Below are 21,529 nucleotides of genomic sequence, written 5' to 3' on the forward strand. Positions count from 1 at the left end.
ATTATTGCCATTAATCAATTTACGTTATTTTACTAGCGGAACTCCTCCTTAAAAAGACAATTTACACTTTACAGTCATTGTACGTAGTACTGTTCCTTGCATCAGCCAATAATTTGATGAAGCTACGTCCCACAAATCGTGATTCATGCATCATAAAAGGCAAAGCTAAAAGACAATAATGGGTTGGTCACTCTTGGTTGAAATGAACCAATTGACTCCCACCAACTATGCCAAGAAGCAATAGTGTCAGGGGGCATGTGAGTGAGTGGCATCTCCTCTAAGTCAATGGTCTTCTTTGGAGTACTTAAATGCACTAAATTCTTCAAACAAATAAGGAGTAGGTACACGAATAATTGAAACAAAGCCAAGAGACGCACGGGAGTGAATTATAAGCACATCAATCTTGAATTTATTATTATATATATATTTAAAAAAAAAAAAAAAAAAAAAAACCGAGGAAAAGCATATTTGTTACGGCTTGTTTGGGTTTCAGATTTTTTTCTATTCTACTGAACTGAATTTAAAATTGCGAATATTGATGAGAAAAAAAGAGTTGTAGATTATTTTTGGATTGTTTGAAGAATATAAAATTTTGAATAAAGTTGAAAAATTTTGAGTTGAGTTGAATATTAGTGATATCAAATCAACCAAAAAAAAAAAAGTTAGAGAAAAATTGGGAAGAATTGTCTTCCCAAACAAGTACGTAACGTATGGTTCATAAGAATTAAGAAGAGATACATTTCCAATTGAAAGGCAAGCAATATTTTATGTGATTTAAAAAAAAAAAAAAAATTTACAAGTTGAAGTAGTAAACCCTGCATTGGATGTAATTTTTGTTGCAGCAATTGAGTCTTTAGGCGTTCAAAGTGATCTAACAATAAGGAAAATAGTTATAAAATAGTTTTTGTGAATGCTCTAATTGGTTAATACGTTTTAAAGTATTATTGTCCACAAAAAGAAGGTCAATTTGATCGGATCCTTTATTTAAATGTGGGCATTGGGAAATGCCTTTGAAGAAATATTTAGAGCCATCTCCTTTCTCATTCCAGTCCCACCTTGCTTGAATTATCTCTTTCTTGGTATCAAACGTCCATAATTTGCCCCCCTTTTGATATCCCATTAACCATTTACTAGAATCTTTATGTGATCTTACTTACCAAAAATAAAGAAATAGAAAAGCAATGCTTTTTGTTATCACCAAGGAAATTGTCACTAAGAGATATAATATGAATTAAATAGAAATGCATAATTTTCATGTGATAATTAATAAGGATTCCACTTTGAAATAATTTATTTAGGATATAATCATATAAGCTAAAGGACAATAAAAGGTTGGTGACTTGGTTGAAAATTTGAAATGAACCAATTAAGAGACCTGGTAAGAAAGTAGAAACCCACCAACCCAAAAAAAATCCCACCAACCATTTGAAAAAGGCAAAGGGTGCCGGCCGGGGGATTATGTGAGTGAGTGGCATCTCCTCAGAGTCAATGGTCTTCTATGGAGTACAAGGAAGAAACCCACCAACCAAAAACTTCCATGCAACTTCCTCCATCTTCACCAACCAAAAAAAAAGCCCCACTTTCGACCAAGACATTAACATTGATGCAGGCCGCCACTTGAGCACTTGTGACTACTATAAATAGATCCCACTAACTACTTCCCTCTCAAACTCATCAACAACAACTCACCAATCCCACCTCTGAAATCTCTTCTCAAATCCTAAAGGCATGGCAACCGACGGACTTGCCCGCCCACTCAAACATGTTCGTCCAATTCCTCCGCCTCTTCCTCTCTCAAAAGACACCGTCAACCTCATTTGTGTGTCTGAAAATTCTCACTTGTCAGCCCCTCTACACTGGAAGAAAGCTGCAGAGGCACTCGAATGCACCCATTTCGATGAAGTCTGCCGCATGGTGTCCCAATTTTCAAAGTTGCAAACCGTCGACATCCAGGGCACCTCCCTCACTGTTGCTCAGGTCACTGCAATCGCTCGCCGCAGTGAAGTCAAGGTTAACCTTGATGAAGCCACGGCGCGTGAACGTGTCGCCAAAAGCGCCAACTGGGTTGCCGACAACATCTCCCGTGGAACAGACACGTACGGTGTTACCACTGGGTTTGGAGCCACGTCACACCGGCGCACCAGCAAAACTACCGACCTCCAGACAGAGCTTATACGGTTCCTTAATGCCGGAGTGATCGGGAAAGAGAGTCTTCCGTCCACTTATTCAAAGGTAGCTATGCTCGTTCGCGCAAATACACTGATGCAGGGCTATTCCGGTATTCGATGGGAGGTACTCGAAGGCATGGCCAAGCTGATGAACAAAAATTTGATCCCGAAGCTGCCTCTAAGGGGGACTATCACGGCTTCAGGGGATCTTGTACCGCTATCTTATATTGCTGGTTTATTGACTGGCCGCCATAATTCCAAAGTGGTCACCCCTGAAAATGAAGAAATCACAGCCTTGGAAGCTCTCAAGAGGGCAGGGATTCCAGCTCCTTTCGAGCTGCAAGCAAAGGAGGGCTTAGCTCTTGTAAATGGGACAGCTGTTGGCTCGGCTGTGGCTGCAACAGTTTGTTTTGATGCCAACGTTTTGGCTCTGTTTGCAGAAGTTCTCTCTGCTTTCTTCTGCGAAGTCATGGTCGGCAAGCCCGAATTCACAGACCCACTGACGCATGAGCTCAAGCACCATCCTGGGCAGATTGAAGCAGCTGCTATCATGGAGTACCTTTTGGATGAGAGCGACTACATGAAGGAAGCAAATCTTCGTCACGAGAAAGACCCATTGTCAAAGCCAAAACAGGACAGGTACGCACTCAGAACCGCCCCCCAATGGCTCGGACCCCAAATCGAAGTCATCCGCATGGCAACGCATTCAATTGAAAGGGAAATCAATTCTGTGAATGACAACCCATTGATCGATGTTGCTCGAGATATTGCTCTCCTTGGAGGGAATTTCCAGGGTACACCAATCGGTGTCTCCATGGACAATCTCCGAATTGCCGTTGCAGCAATTGGGAAACTCATGTTTGCTCAGTTCTCTGAGCTCGTATGTGACTACTACAACAATGGGTTGCCTTCCAATTTGAGCGGCGGGCCTAATCCAAGCTTGGATTATGGGTTCAAAGGGGCAGAGATAGCCATGGCTGCATACTGCTCTGAGCTTCAGTACCTGGCCAACCCTGTCACAACACACGTACAGAGTGCTGAACAACACAATCAAGATGTAAATTCTCTGGGTTTGATTTCAGCCAGAAAGAGTGCAGAAGCCATTGAGATCCTGAAGCTTATGTCTGCCACATACATGGTGGCGCTTTGCCAGGCAGTTGATCTGAGACATCTGGAAGAGAACATGAGGGAGGTTGTCAAACATGTCGTCCTCCAAGTTGTGAGGAAGACCCTTTACACTGCTGAAGATGGATCGCTGCTTGAATCCCGCTTCTGCGAGAAAGAATTGTTGCAGGTAATTGAACACCTGCCGGTATTCTCTTATCTGGACGACCCCACAAATCCCTCTTATGCCCTCTTGTCCCAACTGCGAGAAGTGCTTGTAGAGAAAGCACTGGAAGATCCTTCAAAGGGTGAAAATGGAAATGACGAGGGCTTCTCAATCTTCAAGCGGATTCCAGTATTCCTAGACGAACTGAAAGCAAGGCTTGGAGAGGAGGTAACGAAAGCGCGGGAGAGATTTGAGAAAGGAGATTTTCCGGTGGCGAACAGAATAAAGAAATGCAGGACATATCCGATATATCGGTTAGTGAGGAGTGAAGTGGGGACAGAGCTGCTAAGCGGAGCGAAGAAGGTGAGTCCAGGGGAGGATATAGAGAAGGTATATGAGGCGATCAATGGAGGGAAATTGGGAGATGTGGTGGTGAAATGCTTGACAAATTGGAAAGGGTGTGCTGGTCCATTCACTCCAAGGCCTCTGTCGTTGTCTTCTCCAATGCAATGTAATCCTGAGTATTGGGGTTGGTTTGAGAAGGTTAGATCTCCTAGAGTTACAACTCCTACCAGTGGCGGCCGCGGAGTATCCTTTTGATCTTCTTCTTTTGTAACGCTTGTATGAGATTACGATTTAGTCCCCAACATTTCTGTTGTAAACATCGATCCTAAAAGATTGAGTGGAATTAATAATATCTTTTCATTTTTCATCTCTCTCTCTCTCTCGTTTGTTATTTTCTCTTTGCTGAAGTCATGCCCACAATCCTACACTGCAATGGTCCGAATGGATATGTTCTCCAACAACTACCCATTTTGGGCCTGTTTAGAATTGCGTTTGAAATGCTTAAAAGTGCTTTTAACACTCAAAAAATTCGTTTGAAAAAAAATATACTCGTTTGGTAAAAAAATTAAAAGCGCTTTTAAGGGTCTAAAAAGCCTAAAAATAATCAAAAAACACTTTTAGCAAAAACTTAAAAATGAAGCTTTTGCCCAAAAACTTTTTTTAACTTAAAAGCTCTATTCTCAAATACAATCACAAACAAGTTTTTTAGCCCTAATAAAGTATATACAATTTCAACGATTTGATCAATGCACTTGAAAACATTACGATCCATGTCAAAAAAAAGAAAAAAAAAACATTACGATCAAATTCGAAATCAATTCCATAAATAATTTACAAAGTCAACAGTAAGTCTTCCGCCCGACTAACCAATATGATTTGTTTTTTTAAATGAAATTGTTGTAGTTAAATAATAACAAATATTTAACATTATTATTTTTATTCAAATTTACAGGCCCGTAATCGGGTGAAGTATTGACTATTCAAGTTTTGTTCATTTTATTTTATTTCCAACACAAGTTGCTCTTATCATACCGCTAGATAGTTTGTTTAAGCTCGTTTCATTTATTTTTTAAACAAACTCGAGTTATATCAAAGTGCTGATTTAAACGTTAATTTTTTATTTTTACAAATATTGATCATATGACTAATTTTTATTGCCAAATCATCCAATTGTATGAAAGTTAACATTAATCTATTAAATAGCATTATTCTTTGTTATGTGACCCATTGAGATCTCCTAGGTTCGTGCAACAGTCCTCGCTAAGAAAAAATGAAGAGTCCTTGAACATCAATATACTTGGGCAGCTGCACTCACTCGTTGGCAAAAGCTACAAAAGCAAATTCTACGCTTGTTTAACAGGGAAAATGCTTTCTTACACAAGTGGAAGATACAAACCCCAATCAAGAATAAATGGAAGACACGTTCAGAACCTACAAACTACCAAATATTTAGCATATCCAAATAACAAGATCCCCAAGAGACCAGAGTAGTGAGAATACATATGGTGGTGCTAAAATAGCACAACACAGAAACCTCTGACTAACTAAATAGTTAGCTAAGCCCAACATGAGAGAATTACAAAGGGTGAGCATTAACCCACCTCCCTGTGATATCAGGGACGCGCTCTCTTATTGCTGCACGACGGGCACTTGTACTGCTTTATGTGCTCCGCCCTTGCTGGGGTGATCTTCACGCACTTTCCATGAAACCACTTCTCACATATGTCACAACATATCCAGAACTCATCTGCGGCGTAGTTCTCCCCACATGCTCCGCACAAGGTCTCCCCGTGCTCTTCCTCATCTTCCTCGTCCACTACCTCATCCTCATCCTTTGCCAGTATTACCTTTGAATACTTGCCGGATTCCAATCCTCCGCGCTGTTTTTTTTTTTTTTTTTGTCAAATAGAAGAAATAGTAAAGCAGCAGAGAAAGGAATAGCAATGAAGTAATTATTAAGCCGTGGATTATAGACTAAACACTAAATTAACATCCGACATAGAAAGTATTCAATGCAAACACAGATTCCACTGTCCAGCGGCAACTAGATGAGGAAACTCATTTCAAGTAACAACACCTATTGAAAATATTATTCAGGACTGATTGATACATTTAGATACACAAATACAGTTTCTTTAAATGAACTCAACTCAACTAAGCCTTGTTAGAGCATATTTATGAGTTCAAGAATTATAGTCACAGCTTCAATTGTGACTATAATTCTTGAACTCCAAGATATGCTCTAACAAGCCTTACTATGTAACACAGATTAAAATTACACCCAAAAAAAAAAATAATCACTTGGAGCATATATTAGAACAATGAGACATGGACATGTTGAAAAATTGAAAATCACATGGTTCTATAATATGCTAATTCATCGAATCCAATGGTAGATTTCTTTTGTAAACTTGAATCTATTCATTACTAGCACACAGAAATATTTTATACAAAAATTCTAAGGGCACGCAGCCCTATTTCCTTTTTTCTTGTAAAATCACTTTAAAAGTGCACTTTATCAAGCAGCAAACAATTCACTTAAACTTACCAGGTCCCTCATGGAACAAATAACAAAAAGCAACTAAATCAGGTTTCTGCATTTCAAGCGTCAAATTATGTACAAATAGAGATCAGAATGAAAATGAAACGCCATTGAATATAGTTCGCTTACAATCTCTGAACAGGTTTTCTAAATTCTTCAATTTTCCTTTTAGCAAACATGCCCTCCCCAAACAGAGGGAAGTACGACACAGTTGTAACATGTGAAGAACACCTACCAATTCTCAAGCACATACAATGAAAATTAACCATTAGAGTAAGAATTATGAATTATTCATCATATATCCATCAAGACACATCATAAAAATCAACTACACTCATAGACATACCTGGAAAACATGAATGCTAGACAAAGCCTTGATGCATACGGCAAAATTATTTGTCAGACAAAGCAATGGAAAAAATCATAGTAGTAAAAAATAAAAGCTGAGAAGCAAGTATATCTTTCTTTACCCCTTTAGACCCTGACTTGGATTTGTTACTGCTATGATTTGAAACAGATGACTTCTCCTTCGGCTGTTTCTTTGTAGATCCAGTCACAACCTCAAATATTGTTGGCAGATCATTTATCATAGAAAAGAGACGTTTCCTGTGTCAGAAATTGCATTTTACTGATAAATAAGGAAATATTAGAAACAACCTAAGCATCACCTGAAAACCATTTGCTCTCAGCCACAGTTTAGAAACCAATTGTCCATTTCAAAAATCAACAATCATGTCATTATCCATTATTTCCTAGTCCTGGGTTCTAAATAAATGGCAGATTACACTCACTAACAAACAGAAAGCTCAATCACAAAGAAAGCGAAATCCACAGACACACACATGAGAAACTGAAAATGCGAAGGCATTTTGTAATAACAAAAGCAATCCTTATCATCATGGGGGTTGATGAAGCTGTTATGATAAATGTTCTTCTCTTATGGTCTTTGCTCTATTTTTAAGTCAGCCAAAGCACAATCACAATGGAAGCAAAAAAGTATTTGATAAAGGCTAAGAACATAACAGTTGAAGTTGTGAAAGGCATATTTTAATAACAAGACAAACTTATAAACACTTGCATTACATGATATCTCATTGATCAACTCACATAACCTTCACAATTATCATGCATATATAAACTACATAATTCCTATAGATTCCAGTATTTTGGAAGCATAATAGACAAGTGATAGATGGAAGAGGATATACCTGTCAGCTTTATCAAAACCAAATCTGGCACCAAAATAGAATGCCACTGCAAGTAACCATGCATCACTGTGAACAGCAACCAGAGATAGCCAGTCCTTTTCTTGCATGCCGTCTCTGGCAAAGTTGATCCCTAATGCAGGTTCTGGGAGCTCCGGAGGCACTTCTTCAGCAGGTAAATTAACTTCCCACTGTTCATTAGGGAATCCATAAAGGCAAAGATTCTCCTTCTCTGAAGGTGCACCAGTTAGTCAAGTAAAATAGGCATCAGTAACAGTCAGAAGGTAGACACAGCAAGTAAATAATAAATTCAGTGTCATTTAGCATATTCTACATATATAACCCATCACAAAATTTATCATACACACCAGGGCACATGCGTCTGCGAAACATTGGACTTGCATAAGAAATGTTAAGTGTGAGCATCCTTATAGAATGACCATATAATCCAATATCAAAAAGTACTAGGATACAGAGAATGCCATGGCAGTCACATGATGTCCCAAAACTGTGAACCTAATTGAGTAACTGACAGCAATGTAGCCACTTATCAACATGGTTTGCTAATACAATCACCACGAGAATCAACATATAACTAACTATTGACCCAGGCAGTTCCAGACCCAAGACACTAGGTTTGGATAGTAACAACTGTAATATCCTATTTTTTATTGGAAGAAAAATAGAAAGCTTAAAACAAAAGATTTAAAGTTCAATAACAACTTCTGCTCCCAAAACTCAATTCTTCATTGTGCAATTTCTTAGCCAAAACAAACGAATCTGCCATACGGATCCTCAAGCATCCAAACATCATGAAAGTAACAAAGCAAATGAATGGAATACAACATGGAACACATTTTAGATGGTTCAAGAAGCTCGGAATTTTAAAATGTGACTAAATCTTCAAAATTTTATATAACGGATGAGTATTAAGTACTATTTATAGCTCATATTAGAAGTTTGATAAGTAGCCATCAATATCAAGATATATATCTAGAAAATGTCCAATCAAGCTATATCATTGCAGTTGAAAAAAATTTAACAAGTGCCTATGCAATCCAAACTCTCGAGGAGATGGCCTCTGCAATAACTTGTTACCTCTTTGATAAATAAAATTGTCATATTAAGTTCATAGCGCCATCCATCAGAAAGGTTATTTTTACATACAAATGGGAAGAATCGGAAGAAGATTAAATTTGAATAAGAAAATGCGGATAACCATGTTTCCTGATAACTACTAGAAGAAAGTTAACTGAAAAGCTTGCCTTTGTGATATTAAGGAAAATGCACAACCAAGAAAAGTATCGAAAGCAGGAATGCTGAAGCAAGAATATCAAGAATCTTACAAAAATTTCACGAAAAAAGAGTTGTGAGGAGAATTAAGAGAATAACGAATGAAATTTTTTTAGAAAATGATATAATGAATTGCAAACATCCATGACTCCAGAAAATAAAGAAACACATTAATCAAATCTTGCATTTGCTATATACAATTCATTAAAAGAATGCATCTTCAGGGCACTTCATTTGTCGTAAACACAGTCAGCAAATAAACAGCATGTTCCAAGCAGCAAGCTATAAAACAAGGATCATAATGTTAAAGCAACAGGCATCCGAAGAGTTGCTAATGACTATCTTCGCTTATTAAAACACATGCAAATTTATCAAAAAAAAAAAAAAAAAAACACATGCAAATTACTGCGACAACCACAAACATAACAATTAAGACAAAGATTGCAAACATAAAACTCAAGTAATAAAATTTAAGTTCACCACAACAATTATTTTGGAAAAGGCAACGAACTGACTAAAGTCTTGTACGCTTAAACACATTGTAATCTCAAACCCAACTTAAAACACGCACGCCCAAACAGAGTTGCAAGGAAGAGCGAAGGTAGAAACCCTAACCAGGATCGCACTGCTGAAAAAATTCTTCAACATCTACAAAACCACAAAAAAAAAAAAAAAAAAAATCAGAGCCGTTACAAACAAGAATCTGCAGAATGAGGAAATTCGCACCGAAAACCCTAACGCTCTGAAAGGATAAAAAACTGAGAAAAGGAGAGAGTTAATTCAAAGTGCAAGTGCGAGACCAGTGGTGAGGGCCTTAATCATGCCGGCTCTACGGCCCTTGAAGTCTCTGAAGACCTCCTCCACTGTGCGCGGGTTGTACTGTCCTCCTCCGTCCATGTGCGTACAGTTCCAGAGCTCGGAAAAGAATTAAGATAACAGAGATTTGAGGGAGAAGAAGAGGGGACAGAATGGGGAATAGGGAAGTTCTCAAGGGCTATTTAGATGCGGACGGCATTGAGAGCCAAAAATAACAAATTTCAGTAGCAGAGGGTAGGGAAAGGCATATTAATATACACGGTCAAATAAAACTAAAAAGGAAATGAAGGGGGAGGATCCGGTGCGTGTAATGCTAGCTTTAGCTTTACTCTGATGGTGTGACGGGGCGTCCGCTTATTGGCTAGACTCTGTGGTGGTGAATGCATCCGACGGTCCTTCCGGGGCCTTTTGACGGATTTAAATCGAAATTTCAAATTGGGTTTTGGGTGACGAGAGATGGGTTCGGACTGGCGGGGACAGATTGCGGAAGAGGGTGATGATAGGGTGCGCTCCGGGTGTTTTAATTGGTGGTCCATAAGGGTAGACTCGTGTCTCCATCATTTAGATTTGAGTACGATCAAAGGTAGGCTGATGGATCATACGGCTCATATTAGATCGCCAAGTGGTGGGGAAGGGGTGGGTCCAGATCTGCCGCAGACACGTGTCCAGGTGCGTCACCAGAACCAGAAATCTCTGAGCTCCGAGCACCACCGTGGCAGCAGTGAGTCGATGGCTCTGCGTCTATACATATGGCCTTCGAGTTGGAGATGAGAATTGCTTTCGGATTGACGTTTACGCAACTGGTAGGCAGCGATGCCTCAAGTCAACTGCTCCGATCCACGTGCCGTTTCGGGCCTCAGCTGAGTATCTGACGGTTGAAATTATAACGTCTTCGGTCTCAAGATACCCTACAATTAAAGTTTTTTTTTATTTTAAGAGTCATTTTTTTATTTCGAAAATGTTTTTTTAGGTGAAAAGTTTTTTTTGAAAAAAATTGACTATTTTTCCATGTTTGTTTGCAACCCAAAAATAGTTGAACAGATATTTTTCAACATTTGGCTTGGCTCATATGAAAAATTTATCAAATATTTTTTATATTTTCATATAAATGTGTGGAGCTTCTAGGAAGAAGTAGACAACGAAAAAGATTATAAGACTCGCCTATCCCAAATAAGGATTGAGGTCTTCGGCAATAGTGGAAAAATTGCTCACCAATTTTTTTTGAAATCCTGACCATCCATTTTTATTCAACAGCCACCATTTTGCCATGTGTCACACTCAATATAAAATAATAAAATATTATTATTTTTTAAAATATAAATATAAAATCAAATAATTATTAAAAAAATATGGGGTGGCCGGCTGCACCATATTTTTTAATAATTATTTTTATTTTTTATTATTTGATTTTATATTTATCTTTTAAAAAATAATAATATTTTATTATTTTATATTGAATGAGACATGTGACGAAATAATAACTGTTTGATAAAAATGAATGGTCAAAATTTTAAAAAATAAATTGGTGGACAATTTTTCAACTATTGCCCGGGATCTCAATCCCCCAAGTAACTGGTCTCTACGCTCGTACCATGCCAAATAAGTAGTCTCTCTACACTCAAAACTGCCCAACGCGGAGGACCCAGAGCCCCCTGTTCGTAGAGAATCTTATTTCCTTCCGAGCGAGCGAACAGGGAGCGGCCATGATAGGTCCCAGGACAAATTGATGTGAACATGAGGATATGAACTTGCCACAAAAGTTTCTCCTGGTCCAACATCCAATGCCAGCAACGCCTTTTTGATTGCTTTGGTTAACAAAATTTCTTGTCTATGCAACATCAGCCTCTTCTTTTTTCACGTCATTGAAATTCCCAAATATTTGTCCACCAGCCACTAGGATATATCAAATGAGAGGGAACACTCCACAGTTTCTTGATTCTTGTAATCTACTGTTATGAATTCAAGATACATATAATTCACATATACATTTAAAAAAATGCATGTGAAAATTATATACTCTATTAAAATTATTTTCACATTAATATCGCATCAAAACACTTTTTTAAACCAATAACAAAACGTCTCCTCGAAAAGCATTAACAACTGACCAAAAGATTATAGGCACAATAGGCCTGTCTCATGCTTGAATAATGATTGCATCTTGTCCTGGAGACATGGGATGGGAGCTCTGGTAAATGGTGAGCCAGCGGCTCAGATTACTAGCAGGACTTAAGAATCTAGTGCATATACAGCAAAGAAACATTTTTTTTTTTTTTTCTTTCCTTTTTTGCTGAATACATGGCAAAGACAATATCGATCAAACTAACAATTGTCTAAGCGAAATAATGCCATGGTACAAAAAAAGATACAACAGTCCAGCGCATCAAACTCTGGATATATTTTTGAAGTCAGGAAATTTTTATTTCATACAACGACAGTCAGTACTGACTAGGTATTTAATGTGTGTCAAAGTCCCACAGTATACAAGGGCATTCACATTTCTTCTAGTTTCTTCTGAAGCTTGTAAAACCTACAAAAGAAAAAAATCTCCCAGAGGAAAACCTGGATGGCTGCAGTAGGTCTTGGCAGGCAGCAACTCCTCACAGAGAGCTCTTGATTGCTGCAGCTTCAAAAGAACAGGTAGAAATCTTTTGAATCCTTGGGTGAGCCAATCAATAACACCTCAAAAGTCAACATGTCAACCAATCACCTCGCCTCGAAATCTGGAAGAAGAATAAAATAACTACGATGAAGTGCAGAAAGGATTAAGTGTGTGCACAAATATTGGTGTTTGTGGCCAATACAAGGACTACAAAAGTTGTTATCACAAAGCAAAGGTTTGAGGGGCTTGATGACTTGTCATTTATAAGACAGCAAAAGCCTAAATGGCTAATAGATAAAACATAAAAGGCAGTTTATTATAACAAAGCTCCAAGAGAAATACTACACAAGGTGGCCAATTTTTATACGGATAAAAGTTTCCACTCATAAGGGTCAACTATGTAGAGTTAAACACTAATTAGAGACGATGAAGATGCCAAACAACCCAGATAACCATTTGCATTTAGATTCTTAGAACAGGGGTACCGCAGTCATCAGCAATGCACCCTTTTATTAGTTGTCCAATCATCAAACAACATCATAAACCCCTCCTTGGCCTTTTGGCCAGATCTATTTAGATCCATTTCCCTTTTTTTTCTTAGTCTTAATCTCTTGGTGTTTGTTGGGGTTCCCCCACCCTCTCCTCTTGTAGCCCTGTTTTTTTATGTTAATGTAATGGTCATCTTACTTTCTTAAAAAAAAAAAAAAAAAAAAGAGAGAGAAATGAGATGATGAAGATGCCTAAGTTTCAGGACATAACAAGAAAGCAAACCCTTTCATTGGTCATACCTTGTTATAAAGCTCGTGCAAGTAAAGAAAAAGACCAAAATAAGAATGCCAGGTTGTGCGTGGTGAAACCAGTGAGAGTTTTAGAACTCAACCCAAACTGTATCACCCAAGCTCTACTCGATGAAAAACACACCAAACCCAAGTCATGCAAAGCCCTTAACAGAGCTTGCAAGAAGAATCTAAATCAGAGGCCAAAACTAATCAAAGCACATGTATCTCTCTCTCTCTTTCTCTTGGAAGTGAAGAGGTAGTGCTCTTAATTGTAGCACTTCAGAAGATATCAATAAAAAGTTTACCATTGTTATTGCGGGATGAGCCATTTTCTTTTTTCTCAGGAATATGTTGTTCAAGGAACTGCTGTATCGTTCTCCAGTAATGATCGCCACCAGACAGCCAAGTGTCCATATGCATGCCATTAGGAAACTCCACAAAGAGGCATTGCCTGTTATGAGTAGCTGCTTTAGCATACAGAATCTGCATGTGGACTGGGGGAACCATCTCATCTTGCAATCCAGATACAAAAAGAATTGGCTGCTTAATCTGCAGTTAAGAAGGCAAATTATGGATTGATGCATAAACTTGTAAGCCAGCAAGAGAAGATTAAGGCAGTGATAGAGGGAAAGAAGGGAGTGAAAAAATGTCACTGCACATTGTCACTTTTTCCAGATATTGAAAATGAAATTTGGAAATCAGGTATCACAACATCAAAACTTTATATTGTGTTGGCACTAACAATGCAAGAATCCAACATGCATGAAATTCCAGATCTGGAAATTTTTTAAAGATTATTATCTGTGCATGCATCAATATATTTAAATATTATGATATATGTGGACTGTACAATGATTTTAAAGAGATGCCTGCTGAGCCTAAAAACACTTTTTTTTTCTCTAGCAATCTGCACTTGTGTGCGTGCAACACATTAAGAGCTTCATCCAACATGTAGCCTTACCTGGCCAACGATATCAATTGTACTCCATGGAGACCGTACAAGAAAATTAAGAATTCTAGGACCTTTCGAACTTTTTCCAATGAACCACTTCAGGAAGGGCAATAAAACTCCAGCCATGTCCAGAATAGATGTGAAAGTGTTCTCGAGTATTAGTGCACCAACCTGCAACACAGAGACAGAGAAACAGGCCAGAAAGATAATGTGCCTGAAAGATGGCCCAAGTACATAAATATATAACTTGAGGAGCTCAAAACTTGGGGGAATAAGAAATCCACAAACAGTAAAAGATGTACATTTGGAATAGAAATTTGATTTTGATAAGTTGCAAGTATTTGAAGCAATTACGCAAAGTAATCACAGATCAGGAATTCAGACCAAATATCAAAGGAAAGTGATGATACATGATGAAGGTGCTTGCCAAAACACATGATGAAATAAGATCCTTCTCTTTTTATACTAATAGTGTTGGCAAGATCATCAAGCTTACTTATACGAGTTACATCCATAGACAAGATACACAATAAAGTTACTTGAGCAACCAAAAAGCAGGGAAACTTAAAACTGCCATATACTGGTCATAATAAATGTCAATCCCGATGTAGAAATAAATAACACAATTGAACATTCATGTTTCTGCCAGCAAAATCTAAGATCAAAAGCCAGGTGTTAATTTTTCAAGCTAGCAACATGATTCTTGTTCACCATTCCACTGTGGACGTACCTTGTCAGGGTTGTTTTTGGTAAGTACGGCTCCGACTGCACCCCCAAGTGACCTTCCAAACACAACAATTCTAGATGTATCAATGTCACTCCTCTGAGAAAGATGATCCAATGCAGCCTACCCCAAATAAAGAGAGAGCCATACATTAGCAGTAGAATTTGGAAGTTAAAAAAGTCTCTTAACCAAAAATCACACCTGAGCATCCATTATGATTCCATGCTGGGAAGGATAGCCATCACTAGCTCCATAACTGTATTAAGAAATAAAGGACTAGTGTTAATTCAGTCAAACAAGCAGCACAGACACCATTCCAGATTCAGCTAGCAATAACATAACAAAGCAACAAGAGAAAATATCCATATAAAACAGCAAGTACATACCCTCGGTATGAAAGCATAAAAACGTTGCAATTCAACCTCTGTAACATTATTCGGACCATTTCTAGACGGTGGGCAATATCTGAGGGCAGTAGTCAAGGCAAATTAAAAGTAACAGAACCCAGTCAAAAATAAAATAACAGACACAAGCTAATACCGATATAAACTAATGGAGATGCACAAATTGAGAATAACAAAACCCAACAGTAACTAAACAATCGATCAAGAGATACAAACAAGCATTTGTAATCTAATGCATATCTATCCAAATTATATTAGTTGTGCGATTCTGACTATTAGGATACTTCCAGCATTTTCTTGGAAGAATAAAATGGTGGGACCTGCAAAACAATAAGCACTACCACATAAGCTTTGAAAATATAAATCACAAATAATGCAGCTACTGAGGATGAAGAAAAGAAGAAAAAAAAAAGGGGCAAAAAAAAAAGTTTTATGAGATGACCCCGTCAAAAGAACACCAATAATGTTACAACAAAATGACAGAAAAAATTGAACATTTTACTGAATTTAAAAATACGCAATTGCATCAAGTAAAACCATATAAACCTAATTATATGAAAACCTCATAACCACACTAAACTTTGGAAGTGATTCTGCCTCAATCAAATTCCACAAAAACTATGTATATCGAGTTTGAATGTACGGCATTTTTCATCCGCACCACATTTCTCAAAGACAATCAATATTCATTTTCCCCAGTTAAGCTACAGAAAAAATCATTAAACCCTAAACCCATTACAACGAAAGCAGAATCCAAAGATCCAAACCTAAGCCAAACCACATTTATTCGCACAAGATTTGCATATGAATTCATTTCAAATTCCTCCAAATTGAAACTGTCGCTTGCATGAATTCAAAATCCAAATTTCAATTCCATATTCAATAAAATAAAATAAATTTTTTTTTAAAAAAAAAAAAAGTAAACAAAACATTAGAAGCCGGATATTCCAATTCCAGCTCAAAAACTCGAATTCAACGCGACCTGTACAGTAAACCCGAAACCTAAAGCTATAACACCGAAACCAGAATCCAATCAGTCGAACCAATCCTACAAGCCAAACCGCTCGCGAGTGAGAATTGAAAATTCTCACTCGCACGAATTCGAAAATCCAAACCTCAACTCCACAATCCACATCCACCAAATCCGAACACTCCAGCTCCAGCTCAAGACCTCGAATTCAACGCAACCAAATGCAGCCACAACATTAACCTCGAAACCCTAACGCACTCAAACAGCGACTGAATCCTTCCCAAGAAGGAATTTCTTGAATATCAAAGAAAATAAATCGGGTTCGGATCAAACCTCGGCACTCGGGAAAGAGCTTGATGAACCATGCGTGGAGGCGGACGCCGTCGAAGGATCGGAGCCAGATATCCTCGTAGGGGAGTCGGAGCCGGGCCGGGGTGACCGGGTAAGACTTGCTGAGACCCGGGAGGACCGGCACGTATACCAGCTTCTCCTGAAAGGCCACCAGCAACGCTATCCCGGCCACCACTATCCCCCCCACGCCGTACAGCAACGCGTTCACGTACGACACCATTTCCCTGCGTTTTGGCCCTCTCTCTTTCTTTCTCGCTTTCCGGTCCTCGCTCACACTCGACTCTTTTTCACTCACACATACACATGACAGTCCTTCGTACTAATAATAGAGTTTTCTTTTTCTTTTCTTTTCTTTTCTTTTTTTTTTTTTTTTTTTTTTCCTTCTTCCTTCTTTCTTTTTGTGAAAAATTGCGTGATTTGATTTTGGTTCGGCTTCGGGAATGCCAAACGGAATAATAGAGAATCTTATGATTATATTATATATAATATATAATATATAAGAATGACATAATTTATCTGTTTTTAGAGCTTTTGTGATTTTCACATTTACTTAAAAATTAAGAACTACAAAAATATATGTTAATTTAATAGACCGTAAAGCGAAGTTGAGATTCTTATTTTCTTTTTGAGTTTGTTTACAATTCTAAAAAAATTGAGGTCAAAGTTATAAATGACTAATTATCTAGCGATCAAAAGTTTAAATTAATAAGAAATAGTGAATTTATTTATTTTAATTTAGAATAATGGTAGAAATCTTTCTCATGTCCCTCCAAAACTGATGTAACTTTTAAAATTAAATCAAAATTCAATAGTTATCTTTCACAAATTTAATAATGATTTTACAGTTGCATTAGTCTTAGAAAGTCACAAAATAGACATAGAGAAGACTTCTAATGTTATTCTTTAACTTATATTATAGTATTCTTCTGTATGAGCAGGTGATGTCTAAAACGCAAAATATTTAACTGGAATTAAGGCTAAATTGTGAAATTAAGATTCGAAATCCGAACATAAATTGAGCCATCTAGAATTTTGAAGAACATAATGCAACAATAGACCAAGTTTTGGAGACGAGCTGAAAGAGCATATATTTCTCTTATGATTGTTAAATCACCACTTATTTCACAACCTTAAGCTGATATGAATGAGTAATTAAATTATTTAATTAATATTCTAACACGCATTAACTCTGACTTGCCCTCAATAACTGAAACCAAACACGTAAAATATTTAATTAAAATGGAAGGTGAATTGTGGAGTCAAGATTCAAACTCCTGACTTCTGCGCTGATACTATGTTAAACTAATAAAAATTAGCGAAGTTAATTATTTAATTAATATTTTAATAATGTTCAAAGAGTTGGATAATAACAACCAAAGCAATGTATTAGCAAACTAGAATTACAAGCACAAAGCAAGTAGCGAGGTCTTTGTACATTGTGGCATATTAGTTCATGTTGCAAAACAAGCATGAAACATACAGAAAGTGACACAGCCAAGGATGAGTTGCCTGACCAGTGAGATGGTCTTGTGTATTCCCATGTCTCACCGGACAACTGAAGCAGGGTGTCGGGCGCCACCGGACATGAGGCATCCATTGCATTGCATGGCTCCGCCCATGTGGGGAGCGATGCATGAGAACCTGCGTCCTGGCTGCTGAAAGATGTTGTCACCGTTTCCATCGGCAACACTGTTGGTGTCAGAGCAGGTTGTAAGGGAAGCAACATGTTGACCAGTTCCAAATTGATGATTATCACACTCGGATATACTTTCACTTGGATGAAAGACATTAGACTCTGAGACACAATGGGTGCTACTAGTGCTCGACCTATCGGAATTTTTGAGCTTTCTTGTGCTGACAAAGCGTCCACCAGATCCCCTAACCCGATTTATCGCATGTCTATGCCGAGACTCATGCAGATATGGCTGCATTAAATTAAAAGGGATGCAGATCAGTATATTTTCAGCAATTTCCGAGTTGTTTTTTTTTTGGAGGGCCATTGTTTTAATTCAAGATTCAAATCAAGAGTATAGATTTTCTAGAAACAAAACATACAGTTCCCGGAAGAACCAAATGCAGCAAGAGAATTCAAAAGAATGCTGAATTAGTGGACATAAATACCTTCCGAGTTTTGACAAGTTTGTTTTGAGCCTCAAGCTTTGCACGTGACTGTCTCCTTCTGAGGATTCCATGGTACTGTTTCGGATTGACATAAATGGGTCCATCATCCGTAAAATCAAGCGGCAGTGGGACTCGTGCAGGTGCTATCCCCACCATCTGGGGTTGAATCTGGTCATTTTGGAATTATATATAAATCATATCGAGAAGCAACAATCACAAGCAATTGTTGAAGAGAAGATACGCAGTTAAAGACAAAGCTCAGACCAACGTAAAGTGGCTAAAGGGCCTTGCAATAAAAGAACGGAACATAAATTGGTAGTGAATACAAATAACACATCATGTAACAAATAAGAGTATACAGCTTCCTATTTTATGTATTATCTCCTAGATAAAACTAACAAGGGACAAGGCTCCTCTCCATTTCAAATGAAGATAGTATCTATTTCATGGATTGGATTTAAAGTTGATGCATCACGATTTCATATATATCATTAGATGCATCAACTTTAAATCCAATCCATGAAATGGAGAGGATCCTTTTCCCTAACAAGGTGGCAGACTAGCATCTATAGATCAAAAGGATCCCAAGATGAACTCAATGGAACTTACAATAGCCTGTGGCCCATAAGGAGTGAATAATCCACCAAAGTATGGCTCAACAAATGGATACGAAACTCGAGCCTGAAATGGGAGAAGAAGCAGGAGTCAAAGAGTAGTAGCCAACAAACAGAATCCATGATCTAGAGCTCAACCTACCATCGCATGGCTATGACCAACTTGAGAAGGATTGAACATCATATCTGAATTGTTCAAGAAGAAAAATGGCTTCATTTGACCTTCCACGCCCTTGACACAACCTTCATCTTGATCTGGATGCATGCATAAACAACTCGTTACAAGTTAGACTATTGCTTAGTCCCCTTCGTGACCCAAGTTAAAAAGTAAAACATAGAGCATCAATGTAAGCCATAACATGGGGGAGGAATGACCGTGTAGAAAGGATAACATGAAATAACACTTTCAGCACTGGCCTTGGTAGACCTATATTCAGCTAATTTACTTTAATTATAGTTTTTAAGTTTTCAAGCCACATTTTCTACGGAAACATGTTCATAAACCTACCATGCATTACCAGCTCTCTAGTAAGAGATCGTTGTGATGGTAAGCATGTATTTGCAAATAAAATGAGCATTTGTTCCTTCAGAGAGAGACTACAAAGTAACATGAGTAAAGGGATCTGAAGACCTTATAAACAAGAGATAAGACGGATTATCTTGCCCATTCCACCCAGCTTGGATAGTGCCAATGGTATTCGATATAAGCATATAAAAATCTCCCAAGAATTCAAATCCTTATAATCTAATACTGCATTATAAGTGATTTTGTTGACCTTTACCATCTTTAAAAAAAAATCACCAGAAAGAAAATGGGGCATATTTTTTTTTTTGATAAGTAAATGGTGCATATTAAAAATTGAATCTTTCTATACACACTTACCAACCAACTCCCGAGGAAGAAGAAAAAAAAAAAAAAAAAAAAAAGAAGGAGAAATACATTCAAAAACACTTTAAAAGCACAAAGTTAATTGAAAGGAGGATGGAGACACGGGGGGTGGCATTTATTTCAGGACATTATAAACTACTTCCTACTCTCCAGAATATCTCATCTCTGATCAATTTCACCTGCAAGTTTATATGTAGCCTTTATTTTCTGCCAAACCTTGTAGTACAACAAAAGGCTATCAATATAAGAGGCCTCACAAGGAATAGAAAAATGGTGGAACAGAACATTATGACAGACTCATCGAAGAGTGTAAATACCAGATTCTGATGAAATGCATTGATCTTGAGAATTGGTCCCTCTCATAGCACCCATTTTAAGGTGAGATTGACCAGTCAACTGAATTGTGGACGATTCCTAGTCCTGGTAGTTGAAGACCTAAATGTTTTGTATCGTGATAAAATTTAGGTGGAGATCCCTTTCAAGTTTGCATTCTTCGATAAAGATGACGGAGTTTGCTGTTCATCTGAATTCCACGACAACCAGCAATTAACAGTAAGATGAGGCATTGAATAAACAAAAGTTTTATTAAAATTTTTCTTGGGCAAGTTCAGAATTTGTACAGCCTTCAAGTTTACCAATGTCTCCTGAATATGATGCAAAAGCCATAAGATCCTTACCAATAAGCAGGTTCCTTTTGGATCATTTTGGGATCACCTAACCAAGAGAAACAAAATAATTCATGAGTAATTGTTTATTGATTATGTCAAAGCATGAAACACGTGTCTGCAATCATTTAAAAAAAATATAAACTGCAAAAAAAAATGGACATTTCAATGATGTAAAAGGTAAAAAAAAAACATGCCACTATAAAGCCTCAAGTAAATGCATGACTTTTTTTCCTCATATGGTGGACTAGTAACCAAAATTTGAGAGTGAACACTTGTAATTTACTATGGTAAACCACAGCCATACTTGCTGGTCGGCCACACCATGATGATTTACTGTAAAGGCAAAGCCATAACAAGAACAGAAATTAGAATCTTAAAACTCCATAGCTTTAAGATCATTGATTAATAACAAAATATTTGACCATGTTCATGATCATCAGCTATTTAGCTCATCATCCATACTTGATCTTTTGCCTTTGGCCTTCTATTACTTTTACCAAATTAATCCACCTATGGGTAAAGCATAAAAAATGATTAATTTTTTGTGGATTGATTTATTCTTCTTTTTTTTTCAGGAAATTCGACTAAATGGGATATGCCACAATATGATAATTTTAGTTTATTCATTTGGTTCAGGAAGTGAACAGTCATGAATACAATCTACAACACAGTACAAAAATCTTTTATATGACAACCTATCTAGGTAATTCGTAATATCTAACTAATCACATAGAAAAACTGTTGGTTTACTCATAATTCCCCTCTTTTTGGTTAATTATTTAGTCACAGCTCCACAAGGACCAGAAGACTTGCTTT

The 21,529-nt window shown here is 37.4% G+C and overlaps 3 protein-coding genes and 1 pseudogene across 3 annotated transcripts; 1 reads left to right on the forward strand and 3 right to left on the reverse strand.

Moving 5' to 3' along the window:
* The first annotated feature begins 1,668 nt into the window (after positions 1 to 1,668).
* Positions 1,669 to 4,150, forward strand: LOC132166396 (phenylalanine ammonia-lyase-like). Its single transcript, XM_059577200.1, has one exon. It carries the CDS (start codon positions 1,729 to 1,731, stop codon positions 4,036 to 4,038), a length of 2,310 nt encoding a protein of 769 aa, XP_059433183.1. The 5' UTR covers positions 1,669 to 1,728; the 3' UTR covers positions 4,039 to 4,150.
* Positions 4,151 to 5,170: 1,020 nt separating this feature from the next.
* Positions 5,171 to 10,369, reverse strand: LOC132166399 (PHD finger protein ALFIN-LIKE 4-like). The gene is made up of 5 exons (XM_059577202.1): positions 9,624 to 10,369; positions 9,439 to 9,471; positions 7,534 to 7,762; positions 6,796 to 6,931; positions 5,171 to 5,663 (listed from the first exon to the last, which is right to left on the reverse strand). Exons 1-5 carry the CDS (start codon positions 9,718 to 9,720, stop codon positions 5,397 to 5,399), a joined length of 762 nt encoding a protein of 253 aa, XP_059433185.1. The 5' UTR covers positions 9,721 to 10,369; the 3' UTR covers positions 5,171 to 5,396.
* Positions 10,370 to 12,005: 1,636 nt separating this feature from the next.
* On the reverse strand, positions 12,006 to 16,717 carry LOC132166398 (alpha/beta hydrolase domain-containing protein WAV2). The gene is made up of 8 exons (XM_059577201.1): positions 16,404 to 16,717; positions 15,385 to 15,420; positions 15,083 to 15,161; positions 14,898 to 14,952; positions 14,703 to 14,819; positions 13,982 to 14,143; positions 13,326 to 13,569; positions 12,006 to 12,362 (listed from the first exon to the last, which is right to left on the reverse strand). The coding sequence occupies exons 1-8, from the start codon at positions 16,639 to 16,641 to the stop codon at positions 12,346 to 12,348; spliced, it is 948 nt and encodes a 315-aa protein (XP_059433184.1). The 5' UTR covers positions 16,642 to 16,717; the 3' UTR covers positions 12,006 to 12,345.
* Positions 16,718 to 17,785: 1,068 nt separating this feature from the next.
* On the reverse strand, positions 17,786 to 20,611 carry LOC132166400 (nuclear transcription factor Y subunit A-4-like; annotated as a pseudogene).
* Between the last annotated feature and the right edge of the window lie 918 nt (positions 20,612 to 21,529).

This window comes from Corylus avellana, chromosome ca11, assembly GCF_901000735.1.
Source record: "Corylus avellana chromosome ca11, CavTom2PMs-1.0".
Classification (NCBI taxonomy): domain Eukaryota; kingdom Viridiplantae; phylum Streptophyta; class Magnoliopsida; order Fagales; family Betulaceae; genus Corylus; species Corylus avellana.

Excerpts from the sequence above, each read along its gene's own strand:
- LOC132166396 (XM_059577200.1), top strand. The coding sequence starts at position 1,729 with ATGGCAACCGACGGACTTGCCCGCCCACTCAAACATGTTCGTCCAATT.
- LOC132166399 (XM_059577202.1), bottom strand. The coding sequence starts at position 9,720 with ATGGACGGAGGAGGACAGTACAACCCGCGCACAGTGGAGGAGGTCTTC. Across the intron at positions 7,763-9,438 it reads TTTTCAGCAGTGCGATCCTG|AGAAGGAGAATCTTTGCCTT; the intron begins GTTAGGGTTTCT and ends GTGCACCTTCAG. Across the intron at positions 6,932-7,533 it reads GGTTTTGATAAAGCTGACAG|GAAACGTCTCTTTTCTATGA; the intron begins GTATATCCTCTT and ends TTTCTGACACAG.
- LOC132166398 (XM_059577201.1), bottom strand. The coding sequence starts at position 16,641 with ATGGTGTCGTACGTGAACGCGTTGCTGTACGGCGTGGGGGGGATAGTG. Across the intron at positions 14,953-15,082 it reads TTTATGCTTTCATACCGAGG|TTATGGAGCTAGTGATGGCT; the intron begins GTATGTACTTGC and ends TTCTTAATACAG. Across the intron at positions 14,144-14,702 it reads CCAAAAACAACCCTGACAAG|GTTGGTGCACTAATACTCGA; the intron begins GTACGTCCACAG and ends TCTGTGTTGCAG.